Raw genomic sequence first — 21,996 nt, 5'->3', positions numbered from 1 at the left:
CCGGTACGTCGGTGAGATAGTCTCCCATTCAGCTCAGTATATGCACTCCAGACTCGGCGCATCAGCCATACAAGTAGACTCAAGTTTTTGCAAGGAACTGCAAGGCTTGTTCAGGTGTGCTGTGGGTATCTCCCAACGCCTGAAGAACGAGAAATTCACAGACCCTTTTAGAAAGACCTCGACCTCCACGTCCACGGGGCATCTGCACCGGTGGTGCAGCAGTTGCAATGGGCTTTTTGGGGTGGCCCTTTCCGTGCTGTGATCATCATTGATAGAGTTTGTCTTAGTCGCAAACTCGGCAGGCTCGTGGCGTCCTTCCAAGCCTCGCTCGAGCTGGCGCGTCCGTCCTGCACTGTGATTCGATGCTTGATCGTCCAGATTGAGTTCACGAGTATCACGATTGTGGGTCTGTAGGTCAAGATCAGCGATGTCGTGACTTGGATCCTGGATCTGTTCTCTTGACTAGTCGTATGCGTTATCAGTGCTCTCCATACGTTCTTGTGCCACCTTTCCATGGAGCAAAGGCACTTATCTATCGGTTCACGACTCGTAGATTGTTGATACATCCCTCCCTATGAGTGAATTCACTGTGGCACAGAGCAGCTTTACAATGTGCCCCGTCGCACCAGCATCACTCTTTCCTAGGAAGCCTTTCCATAATCTGCAGAGAATAAACTAGGACCTCTTCGAGACCAATCAAAAAGAACAAAATGCCCAAAACCATACAGGCGGAACATCTTATACCAATTCCGGGTTGGCTCTGTGCAAGTATTACTGTGATTGAATATGTGCCAGCGATGTTCGCTTACACACGCCGGTTCAAAGGGGGCGGGGCCACGTTCATACCTCCCAACTTTGGAGTCCCTATCTGAGCAGACACTCACTGCGTTCAAAAGCATGGACCCTTAGTCCTGGCACGGGAAGACACATCCTCTCCAACTCACCCCTGCACAAGCGCATGCCCGCTCACGGCAACTTCCCGAAACAAGCAAGGCGCCCACCCGCTGCGTACGGTTCCGCAGAAGACACCCGATCATTCAGAGACATGGCCATACACCATTTGTCCCTCGCCTGCGCTGGAGCCCAATCCACATGCAGCGACCCGAAAGTCTGGCGTAAGTGGCGACATCGCAAACATGCCCGTGACCATGCGCTACCAGCCCAGCGCCGGGTACGTCTGGGCCCAGTTCCCTTGTCCGAAAATCATCAAATCGGTTATCTGACAGGCCTTGGGCAGGATCTTGATGAGAAGGAATCGACGGCTTGGAGGGTCGGTGCGGGCGAACGCATGTAGGTATCACAAACACGTCCAATCACCGACAAGTGAGCAGGCTGCGCGTGCTACCGACAAGAACGCACATCTCCACCCCACACTCCGACTTGTTGTTCCCTTCGCCTCGTCGGCACATGAGCACGCATCGCAATGATTTTGCGACCGCGCAAGCCCAAGGCCCCACCGTCGTCACAAGCCAACAAACTTTACATAGGCACACACGCAAAACACATGCAGAGCTCACTATTCGTCATGATCAAACATCATTGCATTATCCATCTTCTATCTGGGATAATTCGTTCCGTCGTCTATTTACCCACAGTGCAACCTCCCAGCCTCACACTCTCCGCATACATCTCGTACGTATCAGCGTTTGCGGCCGCCTGACTCGCACTCAGTTTCTGTGCCGCCGTATAGCCGTATGCGTAATCCGTCGTTCCATAAAGATGCGTCATCTCATGCAGAATGCTGCCTGCCTTGTCGTAGTCATCGCCGCTGCACTGGCTCGCATACTCGGGGAAGTCCCAGAAACCGTTGTTGGGGCAGGGCACGATGACGTTGTCGGAGGGTACCGTGTAGAGCAGGGCTGAGCCGTCGGAGCAGTCGCCGTAGGTGTCGGTGCAAGAGATCTCGGGGGACGTGGTCTGTACGTTCTTTACATCGTTGTAGATGGTCTGGACCTTTGAGGCAACGGAGGTCGACTTGAACCAGGTGGTGTAGTAGTCCGCAGAGGAGGCGGCGGCGGTCGCGGCCTTGCCGGCCATGGAGATGGCATCGGCGACGCTGGTCTTCAGAGTCGAGGTCTGGGAGGTCGAGCACGAGGAGTAGGTGATGGAACGCTTCTGGATGCGCGAAGAGAATGGCTCCGAGCGCTTGGAGATGTGCTCTGCTGCGACGGTGCTCTGGTCGGGTGTCACATCGACGGAGCTGGTCGTCTGATCAGCGCAGACTGAGAGGTCCCTGAGGGCAGAGGGGGCTGCCTCGCCGGTCGCATAGCGGAAGCCCTGGATGGCGGAGACCTTGGCTTGCTGGACGCCCTCGAGCTTGTAGCTCTTAGCGGCGTTGACCGAGACGGTGACGGTCTCGCCAGCGGCGATCTTCTGGAAGCTGTCGGATGAGAGGCCGGTCTTCTTGTAGTTGACATAGACTCCGTTGAACGGGAGAGCTTTGCCAGCTGTCTCATCTGTTAGTCCGTGTCTCGAATCGGCCGCGAGGCTGAAGATTTACGCACCTGCATCGGCTACCAAGAGGTCCTTGGTAGCATGATCACTGAAAACCGTGTTTCCCTTGAAAACCTGAAGCGTCTCGCTTCCAGTGTTGGTAACCTGAACGTTGACAATGTGGTTGTCAGCGTTGGCAATTGACACAGCGAGAGGGCAAGCTGCCGAGGCAGCGCCAGCAAGGAGAGCAACGGGGAGAGCCTTGGTGAGCATCGTGACAAGCTTTGCCGAGTATTCTCGCTTCAGATTTCGAGTTGGCAGTGATCAGTGTGATCAACAACGGGAGATCAACCTCCTCTCTTAAGTACTTCTGTCGTTGCTTAATCTTCTCGATGCTCGACTCGGCGACCACGGTGATCGTCGTAAGCTTTACTGTATGCCATCACGGAGGACATACTGCGATAAGGAGGTGTTCAAGCTACTCCAAGGCGTCTTGTCGAAGCTTGGTGACCTTGGGCGAATGCTTCGGCTCGCCAAGCTGTCTTGAGTAGGTGCTGTCGACGATGGGTGGTATGCATGCCACGCCAGCGCGTCTTGGCCGGACTAGGTGTGAGTAGACTGGCGAATGGAATCAATTCGGCACTACCAGTTGGCCTCCCTTCGCAATCAATAGGTTCATGTGCTGTTGTGTTATGCTTCACGCTATGGCAGTTTAGGAAGGCTCCCGGCGATTAGCACACATCAGGGTAGATGGAGATCCGGGGTGGCGCATGAAGACCCCACAGCCGCCGCGGAGGATTCAATTACCGGCGAGGTAGTTTGAAACATGAACCACATGACCGCAGTGTTTGGTGTTTCTTCGGCGACGACCGTTATCAGTCGAGCGGTGTCTATATCTGTGATCTACAGCAGTGCGGATACGCCCGACTCGATGCCAGTAAGAAGTTGGGGATGCTGAACGCTATTGGCTGGATATAGAGCGCGTCTTCAAAACAAATGACTCGACCTGCCTGATTGGGAACATCGCAGTGCGTGATAAGCGAATGTAAGGTTCCGGCGTGAACGAACAGCAAAGCTACCTCTTGATAGTGTTGCTGTATCTCCTCGGTGTTAGCAATATAGGTGCAGTCAAAGAGTCGGACGCCGGACGAATGCAACAAAGATGTGCTATGTGAGGGTCGTATAAAAGCCGAGCACCTTTTCCCTTGCTTTGAGATGTGAATCTGATAGTGATGTCTTGCGTCAGCTTCGCACGCGGACTGCAACCAAAGACACGATGTTGGGTGCTACCGTCGCCACCCGACCTGCGAGACAGGTACCCGTGAGTCGGTCGACTGCCGATGACAGTTCAATACCATGTCTTGGAACCCAGGTGCTCGGGGATCGCGATTGTTGAATGTTATCACTGGACGCGAAGAACGGTAATGGAATATGCGAGAGAATGAAAAAAATTGGTGGCAGTTGATTGTTCCGGATTGGCATGGACGAAGACGCTGAGATGGGATTTTAATAATCAGGATGTTGTGACAACAAGTTTGCAATTCGAAATAGTACATGTATGGCGATGGAGAGTCGCAGTAATGGAGGGCGATTTCCCAGTGTAGAATAGCGTCTTGCTGCTACGCAAGAAGTGGTAGGAGAAAATTCGGATAGTCCTACCTATGGGCACAGCGACGTCGTCTCAGCCCAGCTTGAAGCAGAACGCTGGAAGTGATCCTTCCACCAGACTCCAATTTGGTTGAATGGAGTGCCGGCGTGTAAATCTGCCACTCTGTGGATGCTAGCCCAGCGTGATTCCGGCCCGCGATGTGCGCGTCTATAAGCGTTGTCCAGTCCCCACGGGGAGCCATCGTGCGCTTTGGAAACGTCTTCGACAGAACGGGCGGAAGACCGTACAGCTAGGCGCCTTCGCGATCGGATTCCCACATGGTCGAGACTGTGTGACAACGTCAGCGAGGGCAAGGCAGAGTCTCGCAAACAGTCGTATGTATTTGAGGCTTTCAGTGACCTGGTTATAAGCAGCGACGGCGAAGCACAAATGCTCGCCATACCTTTTCCGGCTCTTCCTAAAGATAATATGGTCGATGTAGTTCATCTTGTAGCAGTGGGGGACGAGAAAAGAGATTTCGCCGAACGTACCTATTCGCGATGCAAGCAATAGCGGTTGCTAGAACGAGTGAGCATCACTGACAAGCATTGTGCGCGATAGCAGACAGGCGCATTCGTGCCTCTGCAGCCCAGCCGTGGGCTCGAGCAATGTTGGAGTGGTGGTGTCGTGAACGTGCGGCGGATAAAAGTTTGGTGTTGGCGGGCTGGTCTCGGCGTGCCAAGACGTCGTGCATGGAAACGACGGGCTAGAGGCGTTCGGGCCTAGCGCGTGCAGCTTGCTTCCACCGAGGCGGCTGGCCGTCCCGCGCAAAGAACTGGAAAGTCGATGGAATCCAGGGCCGCGACGCATGCACGAGGCGATAGGCCGTGCATGCATGTACGTAATTGCAGCTGCGCATGGCGACCAGCGCAAGCAGCCTCTCTCCAGAGCCGCGTCGACGACGCAGAGTATGCCCAGCGTGTGTACATTCACGTGCAAGCTAAGCTCTGGGAGAGGATCAGGGCCTGCCGCGTTCCGGGCGGCGCCGGTTGTGCGCGTTGGACGGCGGCGGGAAACTGCACGCTTGACGTGGGCCCTTCTTTTCGCGGCACTCGTCACATCTGCATGCAATTGTGCCCCCGCCAAACTCTTTCACTCCACATGGCCGAGACGCTGCATACTCTGCTATAAATTAGTCGCACCCCTCATGTCGCTGCCAGCGCCCGCCACCCACCCCAACATGCCGCCGAGCAAAGGTGCGCCGCCCACGCGATAGGAGACAGGCGCGCGCAGGCCGGTTGCTAACCAACGGCAGAGACTGCGAAGCATGAGTGCGTGTCCGACGACGCGCTGCAGCACCTCAAGAGCTACAAGTACTCGAGCGTCGACAAGTCCTTCATCTCGCGCTACATCCTCAAGCACTACGTATGCACGCGTCCCGACGACCCGCCCGGTCGCGACGCCACGGCTGATCTCGCACAGTGGAATGGCTTCGTAGAGCTGCTGCCCATGTGGCTCGCGCCAAATCTCGTCACGCTGCTCGGCTTCTTCTTCATCCTCGGGAACATCGTGTTGCTCGAGGTGTACATCCCGGATCTCGTCGGCCCGGTGAGCAGCGCTGCACATGGACTCCGAAGCCGCGGACTGACTGGAAACTGCGTCCTAGGCACCGTCGTGGGTTTATTACAGCTTTGCATTTGGCATGTGGATGTGCGTTCTGCCGGCGGCCGTCCCCGAGACTTCGCTGACCGCCATCAAGGTACTCCACCATGGACAACGTAGACGGGAAGCAGGCGCGTCGCACAGGCACATCGAGCCCGCTGGGAGAGCTGTTTGAGTACGTGACGTCCAGCCCAACGCACCAAACACACGACTGATGGCCTGCAGCCACGGCATTGATTCCCTCAACTGCACACTGGCAAGTCTGCTCGAGACAGCAGCTGTCGGATATGGAAGCGGCAAGATTGGTGCCTTCACTGCCCTCATCCCCGTGCTGCCCATGTTCTTCTCGACCTGGGAGACATACCACACCCACACACTCTATCTCGGCTACTTCAATGGCCCTACAGGTAGGCACATCCACCTCGAGTTTGAGACCATGACCCGATAACACCCTGCAGAGGGCCTCATTCTTGCGTGCACATTCATTTGCATGTCTGGGTATTTTGGCCCCCAGATCTGGTCGACGCCCCTCGTCACGTATTTTCCGAGCTTCGCTGAGTGGCTTGGTGACATGAGCTTCCGGGACGTCTGGATCCCCATGATCCTGTCCACATTCTTCATCGCCCACCTTCCCGCCTGCATCGTCAACGTTGCCCGCGCGCGACGCGCCCAGAACCTCCCAGTCCTGCCCATCCTCTGGGAATGGACCCCGCTGGTCATCTTCTGCGCCGCCACCATGGCCTGGCTCGGTTCGCCGTACTCTTTCATCCTCCAGGACAACCACCTCGTGCTCTACTGCCTCACCATGTCCCTCGTCTTCGGCCGCATGACCACCAAGATCATCCTCGCCCATCTCACCCGCCAGCCCTTTCCGTACTGGACCATCATGCTCGCGCCCATGATTGGCGGCGCGCTACTCGTCAATCACCCCTACTTCACCATCACGGGTACAACGTTCGGGCCCGTCTCGGCGAGCACGGAGCTGTGGTATTTGCGGGGCTACTTTGTGTTCGCGGCCGTTGTGTACGGGCGGTGGGCGCACCTCGTCATCTCGAGCATCTGCAACTTCCTCGGCATCAACTGCCTCACCATTCCCAACCGCAAGCCGAACGAGAAGGCGAGCTCGAACGGCACTGCGAATGGATTCCGCTCTGACAAAGGGCGCCTGGACTAGGCACGAAGCCTTCACAAGACAAGACCATGACTGCACACGCGCCATTTTTAGATTAGGTACACTCCATTCTTGCTTCTTGGATATACTTGCGTGGCTCGAGACCGCGCATTATAGACGATAGACGATCCATCATTAGCCTCATAGCATCGAACAATACGTAATGTTTACACCCCTGACTACCTACTCTTTTGCACTCTCTTCCAGTGTCGATTGTTGTTGCTAGTGTATAAACAGGAAAGCTGCAACCGTTGCAGCACCCACGTGTACAGTTCCACGCAAACAACCACACACCAAACCAAGCCGCAGCAGATGTCCCAGCAACATGCGAGAATTTGTCGCACCGTACGTGCTACAAGAAAACCGACGCGTAGTTTATAAATCGTCGAGAGACATTCTGTGAGCTGGTCCTGGTCGCCATCCAGACCACCTTCATACACACCATACCCCACTGCAACACTGCGAGGGTAGCGATTCTGTCCACCCTCCACAACAAGCAAGCAAGCAATCAAGTCGTCTATTAATACCACCCACGTGCCGGCGACCGATCTTGGGTTCCACACCCACAACGCTAGCGCACTGCGCCACCCCAATCCGGCAGTCGGGTGTCAGCAAAGGGCATTCAGCCCCCAGCGTGTCTCGCGCGAAGGCTGTGTTGGGGGCGGCGCAAGGGCCATGCATAACACCTTCCCGGGCGAGTCAAATATCGGCTTCGCGGGCGTGCAGGGAGGATTTTGTTTTCTTCTTCAGCCGACTTGCGCTTTCTTGGACGAAGGGGAGAACGAGACAGGGAGAGTTTTGACTTGGAACCAAGACCAAAGTCAGTGTGATGTGATGGGCGCCTTCAAGTGCGAGGGCTACAAGTTCAATTGCGCCGCGAGGAACCAGGTGGTGGAGGCGAATCCGGATATCGCTGGTATAGGGGTGAGTTATGTGTCTCTGTGGTGATGTCTGTTCGGAGTGGCACGACGGTCATCGACTGCACCTTTCGTCTAGGACACCAATCAACCCTCCCGAACGAGTATTGACGAACATACAGGTCATCGTCGGCTTCCTCGCAACGACCTGCCTCGCCTTCCTCGTCAGCCTGTCCGTCCTCTTCCTCGACCGCTACAACCGCCTCATCTCCTTCCTCACCAAAACCCACCATGTCCACGACGAGTCGCGCTCCTACTGGCGCTCGCCCGCCTTCTGGTCGCGCGTGCTGTCCAAGAACCTGCTGGCGCTGGCAGATACGCAGATCATGACGGGCCTGGCCGTCCAGTTCACCGCGCTCCTCAAGCACTGCGAGCTCTCCATCTACCACTTCCAGATTGTGACGGAACTCGCGTTTTTGACGACTGTTACGCATCTGTTGACGCTCGTGACGCTGCGGAATTACTTTGTCATGAACAAGTGGATCAACCTGCCGCGCATCCTGTTCATGGCGGCGAACCTCGGTTTGCTGGGCTACACGAGCTACATCTCCTATACTTACGACCTCGCGGGGCTGGATCTGAGCAGCCGACTGGCGTGCTTTTATCAAGGAGCGAAGCCAGAGTTTGAGACGGCGTTTCAAACGAAGTGGGCGCTGTTGCTGGTGGGCGCGATTGGGGGGCACACGGCGGTCATTCTGGCCATGTATGTGTTGCCGGAGACGCCCATGGGTGGAGAGAGGACAAAGTGGGCGTGGGCGAAGAGGGTGGGTGCGGGGGTGAGGACGTGGGTTATCACGCCGGTGTACGCGATTTATGGTGCGCCATCATACCCTTTTCACTTACCTCTGCTGGATTCCGCTAATGTGCATTTTCTTAGGCGTCTTCATGGCTGCTTCGATGCTTAGCGATACGCAGGCGCTCGGCAACCCCTCCGTGCTCATGGAAGGCAGCGAGAATGAGTGGGGTTTCGGACAGTTTCTGCCGGTGCTTCTGCTCGCGCTCCCGGTGTTCGCGGGGTGGGAGTCGTTCTGGGAGGAAAAAGACGTCGATAAGGATAAGGAGGTGGATCGGTTCGGGAGGCGGAACAACCGCGTTAGCAGGAGTAATACGGGACTGCTGGATGTGGAGAAAGGGCCAAAGGAGATGGAGAGGAAGAAGGAACAGGGCATGGGTACGGTGACGGGAACGGCGGGTACGGGAACACCGAGGCTGGATGACAGCTTGGTTAGCATCAGCCCACTGCCAACGCCACGTCTCGTGGTGCCGAGTCCGGCGGCGAGTCCCAGGCTGGGTGCTGTCTCGGGCGGGGAGAGGAGACCAAGGACGCCGAGCCGGTTCGAAGAGGATCTGAGATAGAAGGGGGAAACTCCTGGATTCAAGAAGCGATTGAACACAAAGTCTATAATACTGACTAGAAACAGCCGTTATGAATTCGCGAGTCACCTCACTTCCTCCGCTGTCCTTCCTGCCAGTCCCGATACGCGGCATGCAGCAGCACCACGAAGCTCTGCCCCTCGGGACTTCCCGTCGTGTACGGTGCCGTATCCCACCAGTTCAACGGGTTGACCGCCGGCGAAACAATCCCCTTGTTATCCCCCTCCTCGGCATTAATATGTCCATCCACAACCTCCATCTTCTCCACGGCCCACTCCGTATACTCGCTCCCAAACGTGTCCGGCTCCAACACGGCAACCCGCAACGCCGTAGCAGCGAGGACGCTGGTGCCAGAGATCTCGCCAAACCACGATGTCTGATTGAGATAGTTCCGCAGGAGCCCCGACTCATCCGTATCCAGCGCCCTTACGCCGTCCAAGATCTCTTTGATCAAAGAAGTGAGGGAGGCCTGCTCGTCGAGCGTATCTGCCGCATACGGCCCCTTCTTCAGCGTCGCCAGCACCCGCGCCATCCCTGCCGCCGCCCACCCGTTCCCCGTGCTCCATAGCTCGTAGTCTTGCACCTGCGGGCCCGTGATGTGCATCCAGACGCTCGCCGGCTGGATCAGCACATCGCGGTACAGTTTCGCCTGCAGTGCGGCTTCCTTGAGGAGGGTGACGTTGGAGGTTGCGACGCCGGTGTAAGCGAGGAAGGGGGGTACCATGTAGACGAAGTCGGCCCAGAGCTCGGGGACGGCTTCGCGGTGGGAGATGGCGCCGTTGGACCAGCGGGGGACGGATGTGAGGAGGTGGTTGGATTGGCGGAGGGCGGCATCCCAGTAGGCCTCGTCGGACTTTCCGATGAGGAGCGCGGGGATACCTTCGGCGGCGGGGTCGCCTGCGGACCCTACATCCAAATCGTCAATGACCTATGCAGATTGTTTGTGTGGGGTTAACATCCTTACCATCGCCATCGACGAGCGTGACATTGTCCGTTCGGATATGCGGCTTGATGTAGCTCAACGCGCTTACATCATCCACAATCAATGTCGGTACCTGGCCGTTTGGGAAAGGGTCATTCCAGATGGACAGCTGCGGCGTGTCCCATTCGAGCAGGGCTTCGGCCACGGTGCCGTATTCCCAGGAGTGCGTGGCGACGCGGACGGCCTGCGTGAGGACCGCGTTGATGAGGTCGGCGGAGACCATTCTGTTGTCCTCCCACAGTATGGTCGTGGTTTAAGTCGAGCAGTTGGAGATTCGAAGTGCGCGAGGCGACATGCGCAGATGTGCTGGGGAGATCCGAGGCTTTATACCCGGCGCTCACTCCTCCATGCTTTACGGTCCTCCTCGCTTCCGCCAGCGTCGTCGATCACATTATTTTTAGCAGCGCACCCGTTGACCAGGCTGAAGGAAGGCGCTCACCCGCTTGTGCATTGAAATTATTGTCGCAGGCGGAGATTCGAGAACGGGGAGGGGAAACATGCGCGGACGTGTGCGGTATAGCGCGAGTGGGGAGAACGAGTGAGGTGGGTGGTTGTGCTGAGTAAGTCCGATGGCGTTGGGTGGTGGGGGCGAGATCCTGGTAGGCGGGAGGGGTGCTGACGTCGGAGGATGCGTGCACCTTAAAGAGGGGCGAATATAGTTACATCGGGTGTTTGGAGGAGGATTTGTGATGGTGATGATATGGTGAAACGAAGACTAAGAGTATTGATAACTGTGTTTCTTGGTGTGACTAGTCGCGCGTGCATTTCTTGTGGTTATTATTGGCGCGATTGTTGCGAAATTCAACGGCTCAACACTTCCTTTTAAGTTCTCCGAACGTGGAGCACTATCTTTCGCACTCGACGCCAGAACTTGTAACCTTGACATCAGGCGTCCGCATCGCAAACGCAACACTTCCGAATCGTCGAGGGACCGTGCCTTGCAACATCCTTAAGCATTCGCAGCAGCGGCCGATTACCAGATCTTCGTAATCAGCCCACACTTCTTCCATCCAGACCAGGTCGACATCAGAGAGACATTTCCCTCTCACTGCCTCACTTTGTGCAACAAGTATCCTCCACACGACCCCCTCAATAGACAATGTATCTTCAGCTCGCGATGTCTGCACTTCAAGATTTTGCCAGGTGATTTCGGAGTGTATTCTCCACCACATAGGCCTGTATTCGTGGCACGCCAGCTTCGACTACGGTCACTACCATGACTACGGTCACTACTATGATTTAGTTACGTCGGTAACAATTGGTTGATTCGTAAAGAACGTCAAGGTATTAACTCTGAGGAAGCGATCACCAAGCATTTTCCACACTTTTGGCATACAGCGTGAATGACCAGTTCGTTATTGCAATATGCAGAGAGTCCGCATCCCGCGGAACGGGTACGGTCCTGAGAACGCGCAAACCGAGACACTCATAGCCGTTATTCGGCCACCTAGGCGACTTGTACCGCTCAACCATAAACCTTAGAGATGATTGGATGCTCCATAGTTTTTAATCTAAATGCCATGAGTAACGACACAGACTATCCGGCAGTCAGCCCTGTTCAACGGACACACAACGATCCGTATTGTGGCGGCGCAGTATCAAAACAATTCGAGCCACATTCGTGCGTAGTCACAATGCGGCAGGATTCATGCATCGTAGTTTCATTCGTCCATACACCGCCACAGATGAAACCTTACACAACGCTGTCAACCCGGGCAGCAGGTTCAACACCGTCACCTTATCCCTCACAGACAGTTGACCAGTGAGATACAGAAAGCTGAAAACAACACTGCGAGTTGAATCACATCATTGAAACTTCTGCATTGACTTAGATCTTTGTAATTTCCAGACTTAAGGATGGTGTCAATTGGAGGCGCAGCGCTTTCAATGATATGAACTCAATTTAGCCCGCCAAAAAATAGCGCCCCTATCACCAAAGACAACATCCCCACGCAAACCGGCAAATTCTTCATAGTTACTGGAGGCAGCAGTGGTTTCGGTTTCGAGCTTTCCAGCATTCTCTACGGCGCTGGAGCAAAAGTCTACATTTACCTTTCGAACTCGACACAACATGCTGGATGGCAACTATGACCAAGTTACTCACTGCCGTCGCATGCATGCAGGCCGTAGAAGCAGGCATCGTGCGCCTGGACGAACCCATTTCAAAAATACTGCCGGAAGTAGGAAAATATGGCATCTTGACTCGTTTCGACGACGAGAAGAACGAGAGTGTATACATGCAACAAAAGACTCCAGTCACGCTCCGGTAAACCCTTTTAAAGCTTCTGAGGCTGCAGTTGGTCTGACTAACGCGTCATAGATACCTGCTCTCTCACACGTCGGGCTATGAATATGACTAGTTCAGTCCATTACTGGCGAAATGGGGTGCAAGTCGGGGAGAGCTGCCCTGGACTGGACCGACCGTCGAACACAAAGCGACGCTGCCTCTCCTTTTTGAACCAAGCACCAGCTTCCGGTACAGCGGCGGATTTGATTGGGCTGGTAATCTAATGGAGCGTTTTACTAGAAACACGTTTGAACAATTCATGATCGAGGGGATCTTCGAACCACTCGGCATAAAGAACATCACCTTCTACCCGGACAGGCGACCTGGCGTGAGTAACCATCTTGCCACAGTGAGCATGCTGAGCGAGACAGGCGAAGGCTTGGCGGCCCACGCGGCTACTTTCGATCCACTGTTTGGTGGCAAGGATTGCTTGGACTGCGGCGGTGCGTATGTTAGTGCGAGTGACTACTTCAAGTTTTTGCACGCTGTTCCGCGGCGGGACTCCAGGATGCTCAAACCTGAATCCTACGATGAACTTTCAAGGCTCGGCTGAATGGGCAGTGCAAGAAGGCCTTTAACAATTATCTGCAGTCCTCTACAGCTCACGCCAAGTACCTTGGAATGAGTTCGCTATCTTTTTCGTACTCTAGCGGGAGTATTTGGACTAGGCGCTGTTGGTGTTTACCGAGTAGATCGTGCAACACGATGGCCTTTTGCAATTTTTCTATACGAGAAAGTGTTTCCTGGATCCCGCAATTCGATGTCTTGATAACGCAGCAAAAACGAGAAACCTCGTTGCAACTTCATGAAAATGTGGGCCGAGATCTGGCTATAGCTCGGAAGTGGAGCTAAGTCGATGGTTTCGACGCCTACTGAACGCGAATAGGTATGAGCTGTACAGCTCTCATCATATAATTATTTTTATCGTTTCTATTGTTCAGTCTATTAGCATTACGGCTTGCCTTACTTTGACTGTGCCGTGCCAAAATGGCAGATTCTCATGAACTTCAGCGCAAATATCAACATCATGTTCCTAATAGGCTACGACTCAAGCCGCACAAGACATCTCTCATTCGATAGCAGCAAATAAGAAATACTGAACGCACAGCCGGACTAACAGAAGATCGAGCGCTAAGATAAGTGGCGAGCTTTGTATTCTCCCCCAACGCCTACTTCCTTCGATCTTCGATGCCAACGCACTCCATCAATTTGTCGTAACCGCTTGCTTGTTTTCGCAATATTTGCTAAATCCTGCTGGGCGAGCTTGTGTGTTGCCGCCAAATACGCGGCCAGGGAAGTAGACCGTTGACAATTTGGGGCTGCGGCCTAATGATTCAGTAGTGGCGAGACACCAATCCCGTAGCTGCTGGTCAAAGAAACACGATTCAGACAGTTCACGAGGATAGAAGTTAAAAGGGAAGCTCCTGGCATCAAGAAAGGGTATCGATGTCCAAGTTTTCTTGGTCGAACCAGTACTTTTTCTTCGTGGTCTCAGACAAAGTTGAATGTCCGAACAAAGCGCCATTATGCTTTGTGGGTCATTATACATGCATATCACGAAGCGTACGAAAATGAAAGCAATCACCTTGGTGTTTCATGGTAAAGTAGTAACAAACTGGCCCGAAGGTGATGATTCTACCTTCGCTATGTATGCACGGGTGCTGAAGCAACACTAGCCATTCCTCCCGAGAAGGTCAGATATCAAGATACAGTCACTGTAGTTAACCACAAATAATAAAATCTGTAATAATCAGCTCCTGACGGCAGAGACTGGAACTGGAACTGATCATGTTGAGCATTTCGATCGTTTTCTGGGAGATGTGCCACCTCACCGGGATCCGCTACGTAGCTCAAGCAACAGCTCGTGAAGGAATCTGGACTTTTCGAGATTACACGGGCTATCAGGGCAAGTCAATTCCTTGTGAAATCTCTTAAAGGGCAGTTCCTCGACTCAAGCGCTTTAAACAGCACAACAAAGGTACCGGATATCTGACCCCCGCGATTATGTATACGATTTACAGTTTCCCTTGGATTGCAATCTTCTGGCAACTATCAAATTTGAGTCGGGTTGGTAAATTACGAGCTCAAAGTCATCTTTGAGCGTGAGGGAGCTTTCCATGCTGATCTCGGCGGGTCCAAAGATATCATCCTCATCCGCACCCCAACTGAAGGCTCTTTGGAACAGTTTGAACCAATTGTAATAGATTGAAGATGGAAGGATAAGCTGCATATCAATTCCATTGTGTCTAGGAGGACCTTTTCTCTCGGTGTACTGATCCCCCTCTCGTTTAAAATAACGCTGCTAGCGGATGTCCAGTTCCATTGAATCAAGGATTTCGCGATAGATCACACTGAAACTTTGTGCTCAAACGATTGCGTTCACCGTATAGAGCCAATACAAACGATACAACTATTCGAGAAATAGGTAGATGCCTCACCAACGAGTACCATCTCTGCAAACCTTGAGAGAACTGTTGCTACTGTGCCGTTTTATGTTCGACCATGACTTAGCTGCCTCAAAGATGCAAACCAAGGACTAATGAAGCCTTTGAGTAGTCTAAGCGGATATACTAGCTTTCCATTCACAGAGATGGAATTCCTTGTACAACTCCCGAGCTATCATACCTTGAAGGATAACGACAAATCTCTGAGGTTGCACTCTGATACCACGTATCAGTATATTGAGTACACCACTGGATAAAGGTAGTTAAATTTCTCAAAGCTATGCTCGTTGACTTACAATGACATTAGATCCTCATGCGATTTCCAAGATCGGATCCTACAGACTTTGAAAAACGACGATGTTTCGAAATCGTCATTTATACACCGTTCCATATACTATCTCGAGAGGTTACCGAAGCTACTGAGACTCTTCCAGCATATTCAGCATCGTGACCTCTTGCCGCCACGCAAATGAATGAACGTCTCTGCCTTCAGCCAGCTGAAGGCTACTTGCGAATTTGCTTCGCTTATAGCAATCTCGGATACGCTCACTAGGTCTCTAGAACACCAATTGGAACTCTGATAAACGACGTACTAATCGGCAGCATCTTGGCATCAATGATGATGTTGAGCCCAACTTGCCTCGGTTCGGTCATCTCTCTATGAAACAATCATTAACCCCCGGCTTCTCGAGGATGCCAGACTACCCCTGTTTAGACGAAAGGCCTCTCCGCTCTCTGAACCCTTGATTCGGTGATGCCGTTGCTTGGTGATGCGTCAGAAAAGAGCTTCTTACGCGTATAGAACGGTGCATTATTGTGTAAGGGCCGTCAACGTTGTGAGATGATCGTTATGTTGGGTAGCAATGTTAGCGGCCGGAGTATAAATGGAGATAGCCGTCAATGCATTAGTAGAGATAATAGAATGTGTGTAGGGATTATAAAATTTGATTTTGGAGACGCGCTCCAAGGCATTCAACTCAGGAGATGAGACGGTCCGTGACTTAGCGCCTCAAGGTCTAAGTCTCGCTTGAATGCGCACAAAGAAGCATCACGTACAGAAGGACCCAGATAGTGGAGGAAAAGATGTGCTCACCCAGTTCGGCGTACTAGAGTCCATGTGAGCAAGCTTGTGAGGTGTCTATTAAGCCCACCATCTACAGCTCATGAAGCCGTCATCCTCCACATCCCAGAACTCGTCTCAGCGGAACCCTAGCGGCCACGGACAATTCATCTTTCAGTGGTGAGCGTGCATTGGTGACGCCAGGAACCTGGATCGCCTTTGCGTATCCCCAGAAATATGCCGAGTTTGTGTGCTTTGGATATTCTGTTCTTGTTCGTTCTTATCATTCCTCTCGGATTTCCTTCTACGCTTCGCCTATTCATGTTATCTTCTTCTTTTGCACGGTAGTCGCGTTTGGGATTTTGGCTGATGGTGGTGTTGACAGTAAAGTCACAGACGCTGGGTTGATTTGTATATACAACTCGAAAGCTCTTGCTCGTCGTGCTAGCAGTGAAACTACTGAAACTGTGTAGTAGTGTACCAAATAAGTAGCAGACGTGATATCAATACGCAAAGTAGTAGTGTGGTGGCCATTGGCCACTTGGAAAAGCCCCGAAGCCCTTAACCAACGTCTACTGCGTAATGACCTCTGAAAAACATCGGTTTCCAGTCAAATTTAGATAATGTGCCAACGTGTAACGGGAAAAAGTGAACACAATCCTAGACGTACATGTATCACAATAATGTGTAACGTTATTGTTGGGGGGAGCCTGGCAAGCAGTTCAGGGTGATCTATAGTATTATCACTGGAGTGTGGGAGAGAGCTCCCACGCTCCATATATATAGAGATATTGCCAGGTCTAAGCGCAGAACTAGCCATATACGTACAGGAAGCTCCCCGAGCATACAAGGGAGCTCCGCAGAGGAGCTGCCCAATGGCGTTTCACGTCACAGTTATCAATATTGAAAGATGTCTGAAGTTGGTAAGCAAGGAAAATCGGGCCCAATAATTAGACGCCCCAAAAAAACCGCCAATCCCAAGGGAGAAGATACACAAGATAGAATTGGCCTCAAAGGGTCGTGAAGGACGCCAAATGTTACATGAGACAGCAAATGATTCTTTTGTGGTGACGAGTTATTGCTTTGAACCTTGCCTCTCGTGGCGGAAGCTCCGCCCCGTACCTTTCCTCGAGAACCAGTGCAAGTAGCGCGCTGCTAGAGTAGGACACACCGTCACCGTCACCGTCACTGTCACTGTCACTGTCACCGTCACCGTCACTATCACCGTCATCGTCACCGTGTCACCGTGCGTAGAAGAAAGCAATCCGGTACTTGTGCTACAGAGAGCAGACGTGCATGATGACCCTTTCGACATGGTGGAGTGGACGTAGAGAGTATTAACAAGCGCCTCGACAATATCTACGCTTAAAAAATTAGAGAATAGATCAGAATATGCACCACTATATTCTGGTATAGCGTTAAGGAGAGGCTCGACAATCTTAGGGGCTGAAGCTTTTGCGTACAGAGTGGTACCCATAGTCAGTAGATTCTGTTTGTGAATGCTTAAGGGAAGAGCCTGGAACAGCACACCTTCTCTCACACCTCCTTGACAGAAGTAAGCTTCTTTTATTCCATATGGCAATGCATTCGCCAGGACTTTTACCAAGAATGCTACGGCGGGAACCTGCTTACGTCGACGGTCGGAAATCCTGAAAATCTTTTGTGCGGTGTGCGCGACTTCTTTCAGCCTTTCCGTATCCGAAAGTTCCGAGTTTGTAACTGTGAAGCCATTGATAATGGAGATTGGATAATGATGCTTTTCGGTCTGGTTCTGGTACATTCGGAGGTACCCCCACCCACGGAAACCGCCACCTGAAAAATAAATCCTGAAATCGCCGTCATGCTTAGACTTTTTAATCGTGTCATTTGGAACTTCAGAGCCGATGTAAGCGTTGCGCAATCTTATTTCCATCTCCTCACGCAGTCTTTACATCGCTTTCTTTGCCTCATTGTGATTCTTTCATTTTTTCCAATTCGTCCAGCTTCTGTCTCAAGGCCGCCGCCCCGTATGGAAAGCTGAACGCGACTTTGAAACTCATCTTTACGTCCCCTGAATGTGAAACAAGCCACGTGATCTGCATAATCTCCCCTGCGAGATCCATAGCAATCCCCTCCATTCCCGAGAAACTACTTGCAATGCCGAGCGCACCGATCTTGCTTTCATCTTCCTTCGTTCACAGCTCGACAGATACGCCGGTTGCTTTGAAGATCGTCTAGAGAAATTCGGCGCAGTTGATAGCCGTTCGAGTGGCTTCCGTGGCAATAGTGCGAATACAGGAGCTTGGTACGCCGAAGTCTGCGCAGATAATTTTGAAGCGGAGAAGTCCGGCGACGACGTCGTTTATGGCGGGCTCAGGAATCGGCACCCAAGTACCCGTCAGATAATCAAATTGGGCATCGTATAGGCTTATGTCGAGACGGTGAACGTGGAACGTAGGAATAGTGCGAGTTGTAGGTGGGGTAAGGTCTGATATTGAGAACCTTATGCCATTGCTAGTAGGAGACCTGTCGGCCACTTGCACATAGAACTCATTAAAAGAATATCGAAGGGGCTATCTGTTACCCGCCCATGCCAAGTACTGCTTCCAAATGCTGTGGAGTACATTGGACCTTGGCGTAGAGATCGTCGGATGCATAGCCTTTTCGCGAGTAATTAGGGGAAAGTCGCATCTGCCAACCATAATGTACAAAAGGGTGGATCATACTCTAGGAAGCCGGAAAAGAAGACTTGATCTTAAGAGTATTGTCAGCTTCTCACTATGATTTATGTAATTCAACAGTAACTGCATAGATACAGATTGCTCGGAATACATTCCGTTTGCCCGTGCGACAAGAAAGGTTTGTCAGTGAAATGTATGGCCCGCAACTTTAGCAGGATATAGGCAGGCTTTGTTTACTTCGTATGACTACGTAAATCGTGAGCGGGCACACGATCCCATCAAGCTCCTGCATCCGTTCGCATTCAACTCCGATGCTTTGCGACGGCAATGCAGAATCAGCTTCGCACAAACCTAGGCTCGATTCTCTTTATTGAAATCAAGAACATGCGACTTCCAGGAAATAGCACCTTACAGCAGTATCTCCTCGGAGATCACATTAACTCGCATGCAAGCACATGCTGAGTACTAAGGTGGCCCGTAAACATCAGACGACGGCGTGCGTCAGCTAAGATCGAACTCATCCCGATCATTTTAGGCAGTGGAGGCACCAATTGATGGCGAAGATATGCCTGGTGTAGGAGTAGTACTGGCAGATCGGTGCAGGAGAGTGGGGTCATAGGAGAAAGTAGCAGGCTGGCTAGCTTCTCTCAAGAGCATTTGTATCACGCCATGTGCCTGTCATTTATCGGTCTATTAGTTCCATCTAAATGGACGAAGGAGAGACTGGTATGTCCTGCAACGCCTGCCTACCCCAGCTTGGTAGATTGACGAAAACGGCACAATTTCATCATCCATCTAGGTTCGCTTGCTTCACAAACGCAGATACATGTTCTCATAGGAAAATTTTGAGGCATTAGCTAAGTTTTATATCAGAATTTTCGGCGAAAGAATGATATCGACGTCGCGCAGACTAAGTATACAGTTTCCGTCTGTCCGTTCGCATAACGAACCCACTAGTCTCCAGTTCCCTAACCTAAATCAGAGTTAGCTTATGACCACCCGGCCGATAAATAAAGTGCCAACTATGGCATCACAGAAGCCGGCTTTTCAAGGCTACTAATACTATGATAACAAAAAAAAAAAAGCTAGGTGTCCTTACGACTCGAATCCAATTGTAAACCAGGCTGTTTAGGGCTCTACATTGCATTTGTTACTTGATTCTGTTTTGTGTAGCCGGTTTCGGCGTACGGAGCTGTAGATCTACATTCGAGGCAGGCGTTGGACGGACAGTCGCTTTCGACCCAGAGTAGCTGCATTAGGCTTTGATCGCTAGCCTCAAATTCGTTGGCTTGTAGCTGCTCTGATTTCGCAATTCCATCCACCATCCTGAAAGATACAGACCAAAACATTGCAACCAGGTTGGAAATTTTCTTAATGTTATGGCCAGATGATTATTTCTCATGAAGAAGTTGCGGTGGGCTGCCATAATCCTTGCAAGCGTTGAATAGATCACCCCACTACGTCTAACCACGGAACCCTTAGCACTCGGTTTTCCGTTAGGACCCGAAACCGAAGTCTCAGCAAACTGCAAGTCTGAGGCACTAATACTTAGGGTGTTAATCCATCTCGTGGAGGTTGCCGCGCACATCCGCGCCTGTGCGCTTCTTATTAGTAACTGAGCTTCAACTGATGATTAGACACGAACTGGAGTCCGGAGCTTCTCATACGCTTCTCACTGCGGCTTTGACCGCAAATTCCACAAGCCAACGAAGTATCGAGCCAAGGAAGCACCGAACCATGGAACCGCAAAACGCCTAAACTGAAAAAATGCTACGTATATCCTGGTATTGATCTCATGGCTGCGCCTCTACTACTCATCGCATGTTCATCACCCAGGGTCTCACACACTAAGCGACCCAGCCGGCGCCTAGACCGGAAAATGGGAACGTAACAAAGCCTGAATCCCGTCGCACTATAACCGCATGATGATTATTGTTCAAGGCGCTCTTCCCCAGATTCACCCCCCCCCCCCCCCCACGTCTTTCCCTCCACTTATTCGACCAGATTGAACATTCCGTAGCCCTGAAGTAAGCACTGTATTGAGGTCGTGATCAATACATTGTAACCACTACTTTAGTAAGATAATCATGAAATCCTTGCGTCGAAGTGCTCTGGTGCTATTCTTGAATCAAACGAACGAGGAGCTGCGTCTGGACACGCAGTCTCAATGGCCCCATCAAGGGAAATGGTCGCTCGGAAAAGAGCCTCCATCGTTCATCCTCGCCGGAGGGGGTGCGTTGTGGCAGTCCGAATCCGCAGGTGTTGGATGCGGCACGAGCGGAAGCATCACGTACCGCATTGTAGGCGGTGCACCAGAACAAATGGTGGTAACTTCATGGAAGGTTCCGTACTTTAGGAGAAATAGCTACCAAGGAAGCGTCACAATGAAAGAATTTGATATAGAGGTTCAAGGGGGAAAAGGGAGACATTGCATAGTCGTTTTCATCTTCCGTACGTAAAGACATCTCGCACCTGCTTATATGTCATCGCAAGACTAACAGACCTCTAACATATAGGGAGTGCGGCTGCTTGCAATTGATGATAGTCTTGCAATGAGCGGCCGATCGAGAAGAAGTAGTTTAGCATTTCCATTGCAATGTAGCCTATGTAGGTCTTGTCATCAGCATTATATTTTCCAACGTTTTCGCGAAAGGCATTACCATACACCGCGCCGGGACCAGTGCGCAGGCCAAATAGCCGTAGCAGAGCCTATTTTTCTTGTCATTGATAGTTGCAAGACTAGGAATTTTAACTTCTCACCCTCAAATCCTCATACCGCGGTCCAGGCTTTTGTCTGTCCTGATAGAAGCTTGAAGTTTCATGGGTCGAAATCAAAAACGCTGCACCAACACACATTTCTTGATCGTTAAGTCAACATGAGTGTCCAAGCGTTGGAGTGTTGTTTCGTGTCAGCAGTTTGTCCATTTCTTGCTGGCACTATGGCACACTAGGCCCATTCCACAGGATTCAGCATCTGTTCACTCGCTATCGGTTGGAGGCAGGTCGTAGTCAACTCCCAAGGTGAGACTCACCCAAGCATCCTCAGAAACCCCAACTGGTACGCTCTTGAACTCAGCTTCGCTGGTGCCTAAATTATCTCTTGATCAGGGCCTCTGGGCAAGTGACCCACGATTGATGTCGCTTCAACACCCCTGTTCTCCGAAGCTTGACCTTCTGGTGCTTTATTGACTATCCTATCGCTTCGGCGGCCCGGCTCATGGGAGGCATTACAATCGGTTGATGATGTTGCGGGTGTGGGAGCAGGTTTTTAGAGGAGGTCGGTGGATGTTGGATATTCATTTGTAGTGTTCTTACTACGTGTGGCAGCAGCTTCCCATTCCTTTTAGTCTGCATCCCTACTTTCTAGCGCAGTGTTAACACTGATGATTGTTGTTTCGCCACTAGTCGTGACGGGATG

General features: G+C 52.0%; 7 protein-coding genes across 7 annotated transcripts; 4 read left to right on the top strand and 3 right to left on the bottom strand.

Annotated features, from left to right (window-relative positions):
* Positions 1 to 1,581: 1,581 nt before the first annotated feature.
* Positions 1,582 to 2,706, bottom strand: CC84DRAFT_1191399 (deuterolysin metalloprotease; the record flags this gene model as incomplete). The annotated part of the gene is made up of 2 exons (XM_018181180.1): positions 1,582 to 2,447; positions 2,505 to 2,706. The coding sequence occupies 2 exons, from the start codon at positions 2,704 to 2,706 to the stop codon at positions 1,582 to 1,584; spliced, it is 1,068 nt and encodes a 355-aa protein (XP_018029247.1).
* A 2,426-nt stretch (positions 2,707 to 5,132) lies between these two features.
* Positions 5,133 to 7,076, top strand: CC84DRAFT_1169629 (ethanolaminephosphotransferase 1). Its single transcript, XM_018179707.1, has 7 exons — positions 5,133 to 5,277; positions 5,337 to 5,446; positions 5,504 to 5,629; positions 5,688 to 5,731; positions 5,781 to 5,858; positions 5,909 to 6,090; positions 6,142 to 7,076. Exons 1-7 carry the CDS (start codon positions 5,229 to 5,231, stop codon positions 6,855 to 6,857), a joined length of 1,305 nt encoding a protein of 434 aa, XP_018029246.1. The 5' UTR covers positions 5,133 to 5,228; the 3' UTR covers positions 6,858 to 7,076.
* A 421-nt stretch (positions 7,077 to 7,497) lies between these two features.
* On the top strand, positions 7,498 to 9,127 carry CC84DRAFT_1157642 (uncharacterized protein; the record flags this gene model as incomplete). Its single annotated transcript, XM_018177022.1, has 3 exons — positions 7,498 to 7,778; positions 7,894 to 8,587; positions 8,649 to 9,127. The coding sequence occupies exons 1-3, from the start codon at positions 7,530 to 7,532 to the stop codon at positions 9,125 to 9,127; spliced, it is 1,422 nt and encodes a 473-aa protein (XP_018029245.1). The 5' UTR covers positions 7,498 to 7,529.
* A 33-nt stretch (positions 9,128 to 9,160) lies between these two features.
* Positions 9,161 to 10,618, bottom strand: CC84DRAFT_1131530 (uncharacterized protein). The gene is made up of 2 exons (XM_018175902.1): positions 10,110 to 10,618; positions 9,161 to 10,051 (listed from the first exon to the last, which is right to left on the bottom strand). Exons 1-2 carry the CDS (start codon positions 10,348 to 10,350, stop codon positions 9,216 to 9,218), a joined length of 1,077 nt encoding a protein of 358 aa, XP_018029244.1. The 5' UTR covers positions 10,351 to 10,618; the 3' UTR covers positions 9,161 to 9,215.
* Positions 10,619 to 12,214: 1,596 nt separating this feature from the next.
* On the top strand, positions 12,215 to 12,967 carry CC84DRAFT_1181628 (beta-lactamase/transpeptidase-like protein; the record flags this gene model as incomplete). The annotated part of the gene is made up of 2 exons (XM_018180565.1): positions 12,215 to 12,393; positions 12,493 to 12,967. 2 exons carry the CDS (start codon positions 12,215 to 12,217, stop codon positions 12,965 to 12,967), a joined length of 654 nt encoding a protein of 217 aa, XP_018029243.1.
* A 3,898-nt stretch (positions 12,968 to 16,865) lies between these two features.
* Positions 16,866 to 18,168, bottom strand: CC84DRAFT_408807 (uncharacterized protein). The gene is made up of 2 exons (XM_018186083.1): positions 17,551 to 18,168; positions 16,866 to 17,463 (listed from the first exon to the last, which is right to left on the bottom strand). Exons 1-2 carry the CDS (start codon positions 17,828 to 17,830, stop codon positions 16,994 to 16,996), a joined length of 750 nt encoding a protein of 249 aa, XP_018029242.1. The 5' UTR covers positions 17,831 to 18,168; the 3' UTR covers positions 16,866 to 16,993.
* A 2,382-nt stretch (positions 18,169 to 20,550) lies between these two features.
* Positions 20,551 to 21,298, top strand: CC84DRAFT_1169626 (uncharacterized protein). Its single transcript, XM_018179706.1, has 3 exons — positions 20,551 to 20,605; positions 20,656 to 21,029; positions 21,095 to 21,298. The coding sequence occupies exons 2-3, from the start codon at positions 20,666 to 20,668 to the stop codon at positions 21,115 to 21,117; spliced, it is 387 nt and encodes a 128-aa protein (XP_018029241.1). The 5' UTR covers positions 20,551 to 20,605; positions 20,656 to 20,665; the 3' UTR covers positions 21,118 to 21,298.
* The last annotated feature ends 698 nt before the right edge of the window (positions 21,299 to 21,996 follow it).

This window comes from Paraphaeosphaeria sporulosa (assembly GCF_001642045.1).
Source record: "Paraphaeosphaeria sporulosa strain AP3s5-JAC2a unplaced genomic scaffold CC84scaffold_16, whole genome shotgun sequence".
NCBI lineage: Eukaryota > Fungi > Ascomycota > Dothideomycetes > Pleosporales > Didymosphaeriaceae > Paraphaeosphaeria > Paraphaeosphaeria sporulosa.
This window is presented reverse-complemented; position numbering and strand designations above follow the sequence as displayed.

What these genes read in the sequence shown, in the direction of transcription:
- CC84DRAFT_1169629 (XM_018179707.1), top strand. Translation starts at nt 5,229, where the DNA reads ATGTCGCTGCCAGCGCCCGCCACCCACCCCAACATGCCGCCGAGCAAA. An exon ending in TCCCGGATCTCGTCGGCCCG is followed by an intron (nt 5,630 to 5,687) that starts GTGAGCAGCGCT and finishes ACTGCGTCCTAG; the next exon opens with GCACCGTCGTGGGTTTATTA. An exon ending in TTTGCATTTGGCATGTGGAT is followed by an intron (nt 5,732 to 5,780) that starts GTGCGTTCTGCC and finishes ACCGCCATCAAG; the next exon opens with GTACTCCACCATGGACAACG.
- CC84DRAFT_1131530 (XM_018175902.1), bottom strand. Translation starts at nt 10,350, where the DNA reads ATGGTCTCCGCCGACCTCATCAACGCGGTCCTCACGCAGGCCGTCCGC. An exon ending in CACGCTCGTCGATGGCGATG is followed by an intron (nt 10,052 to 10,109) that starts GTAAGGATGTTA and finishes ATTTGGATGTAG; the next exon opens with GGTCCGCAGGCGACCCCGCC.
- CC84DRAFT_1169626 (XM_018179706.1), top strand. Translation starts at nt 20,666, where the DNA reads ATGAAATCCTTGCGTCGAAGTGCTCTGGTGCTATTCTTGAATCAAACG. An exon ending in CATAGTCGTTTTCATCTTCC is followed by an intron (nt 21,030 to 21,094) that starts GTACGTAAAGAC and finishes TCTAACATATAG; the next exon opens with GGAGTGCGGCTGCTTGCAAT.
- CC84DRAFT_408807 (XM_018186083.1), bottom strand. Translation starts at nt 17,830, where the DNA reads ATGGAAATAAGATTGCGCAACGCTTACATCGGCTCTGAAGTTCCAAAT. An exon ending in CAGGATTTCCGACCGTCGAC is followed by an intron (nt 17,464 to 17,550) that starts GTAAGCAGGTTC and finishes ACTTCTGTCAAG; the next exon opens with GAGGTGTGAGAGAAGGTGTG.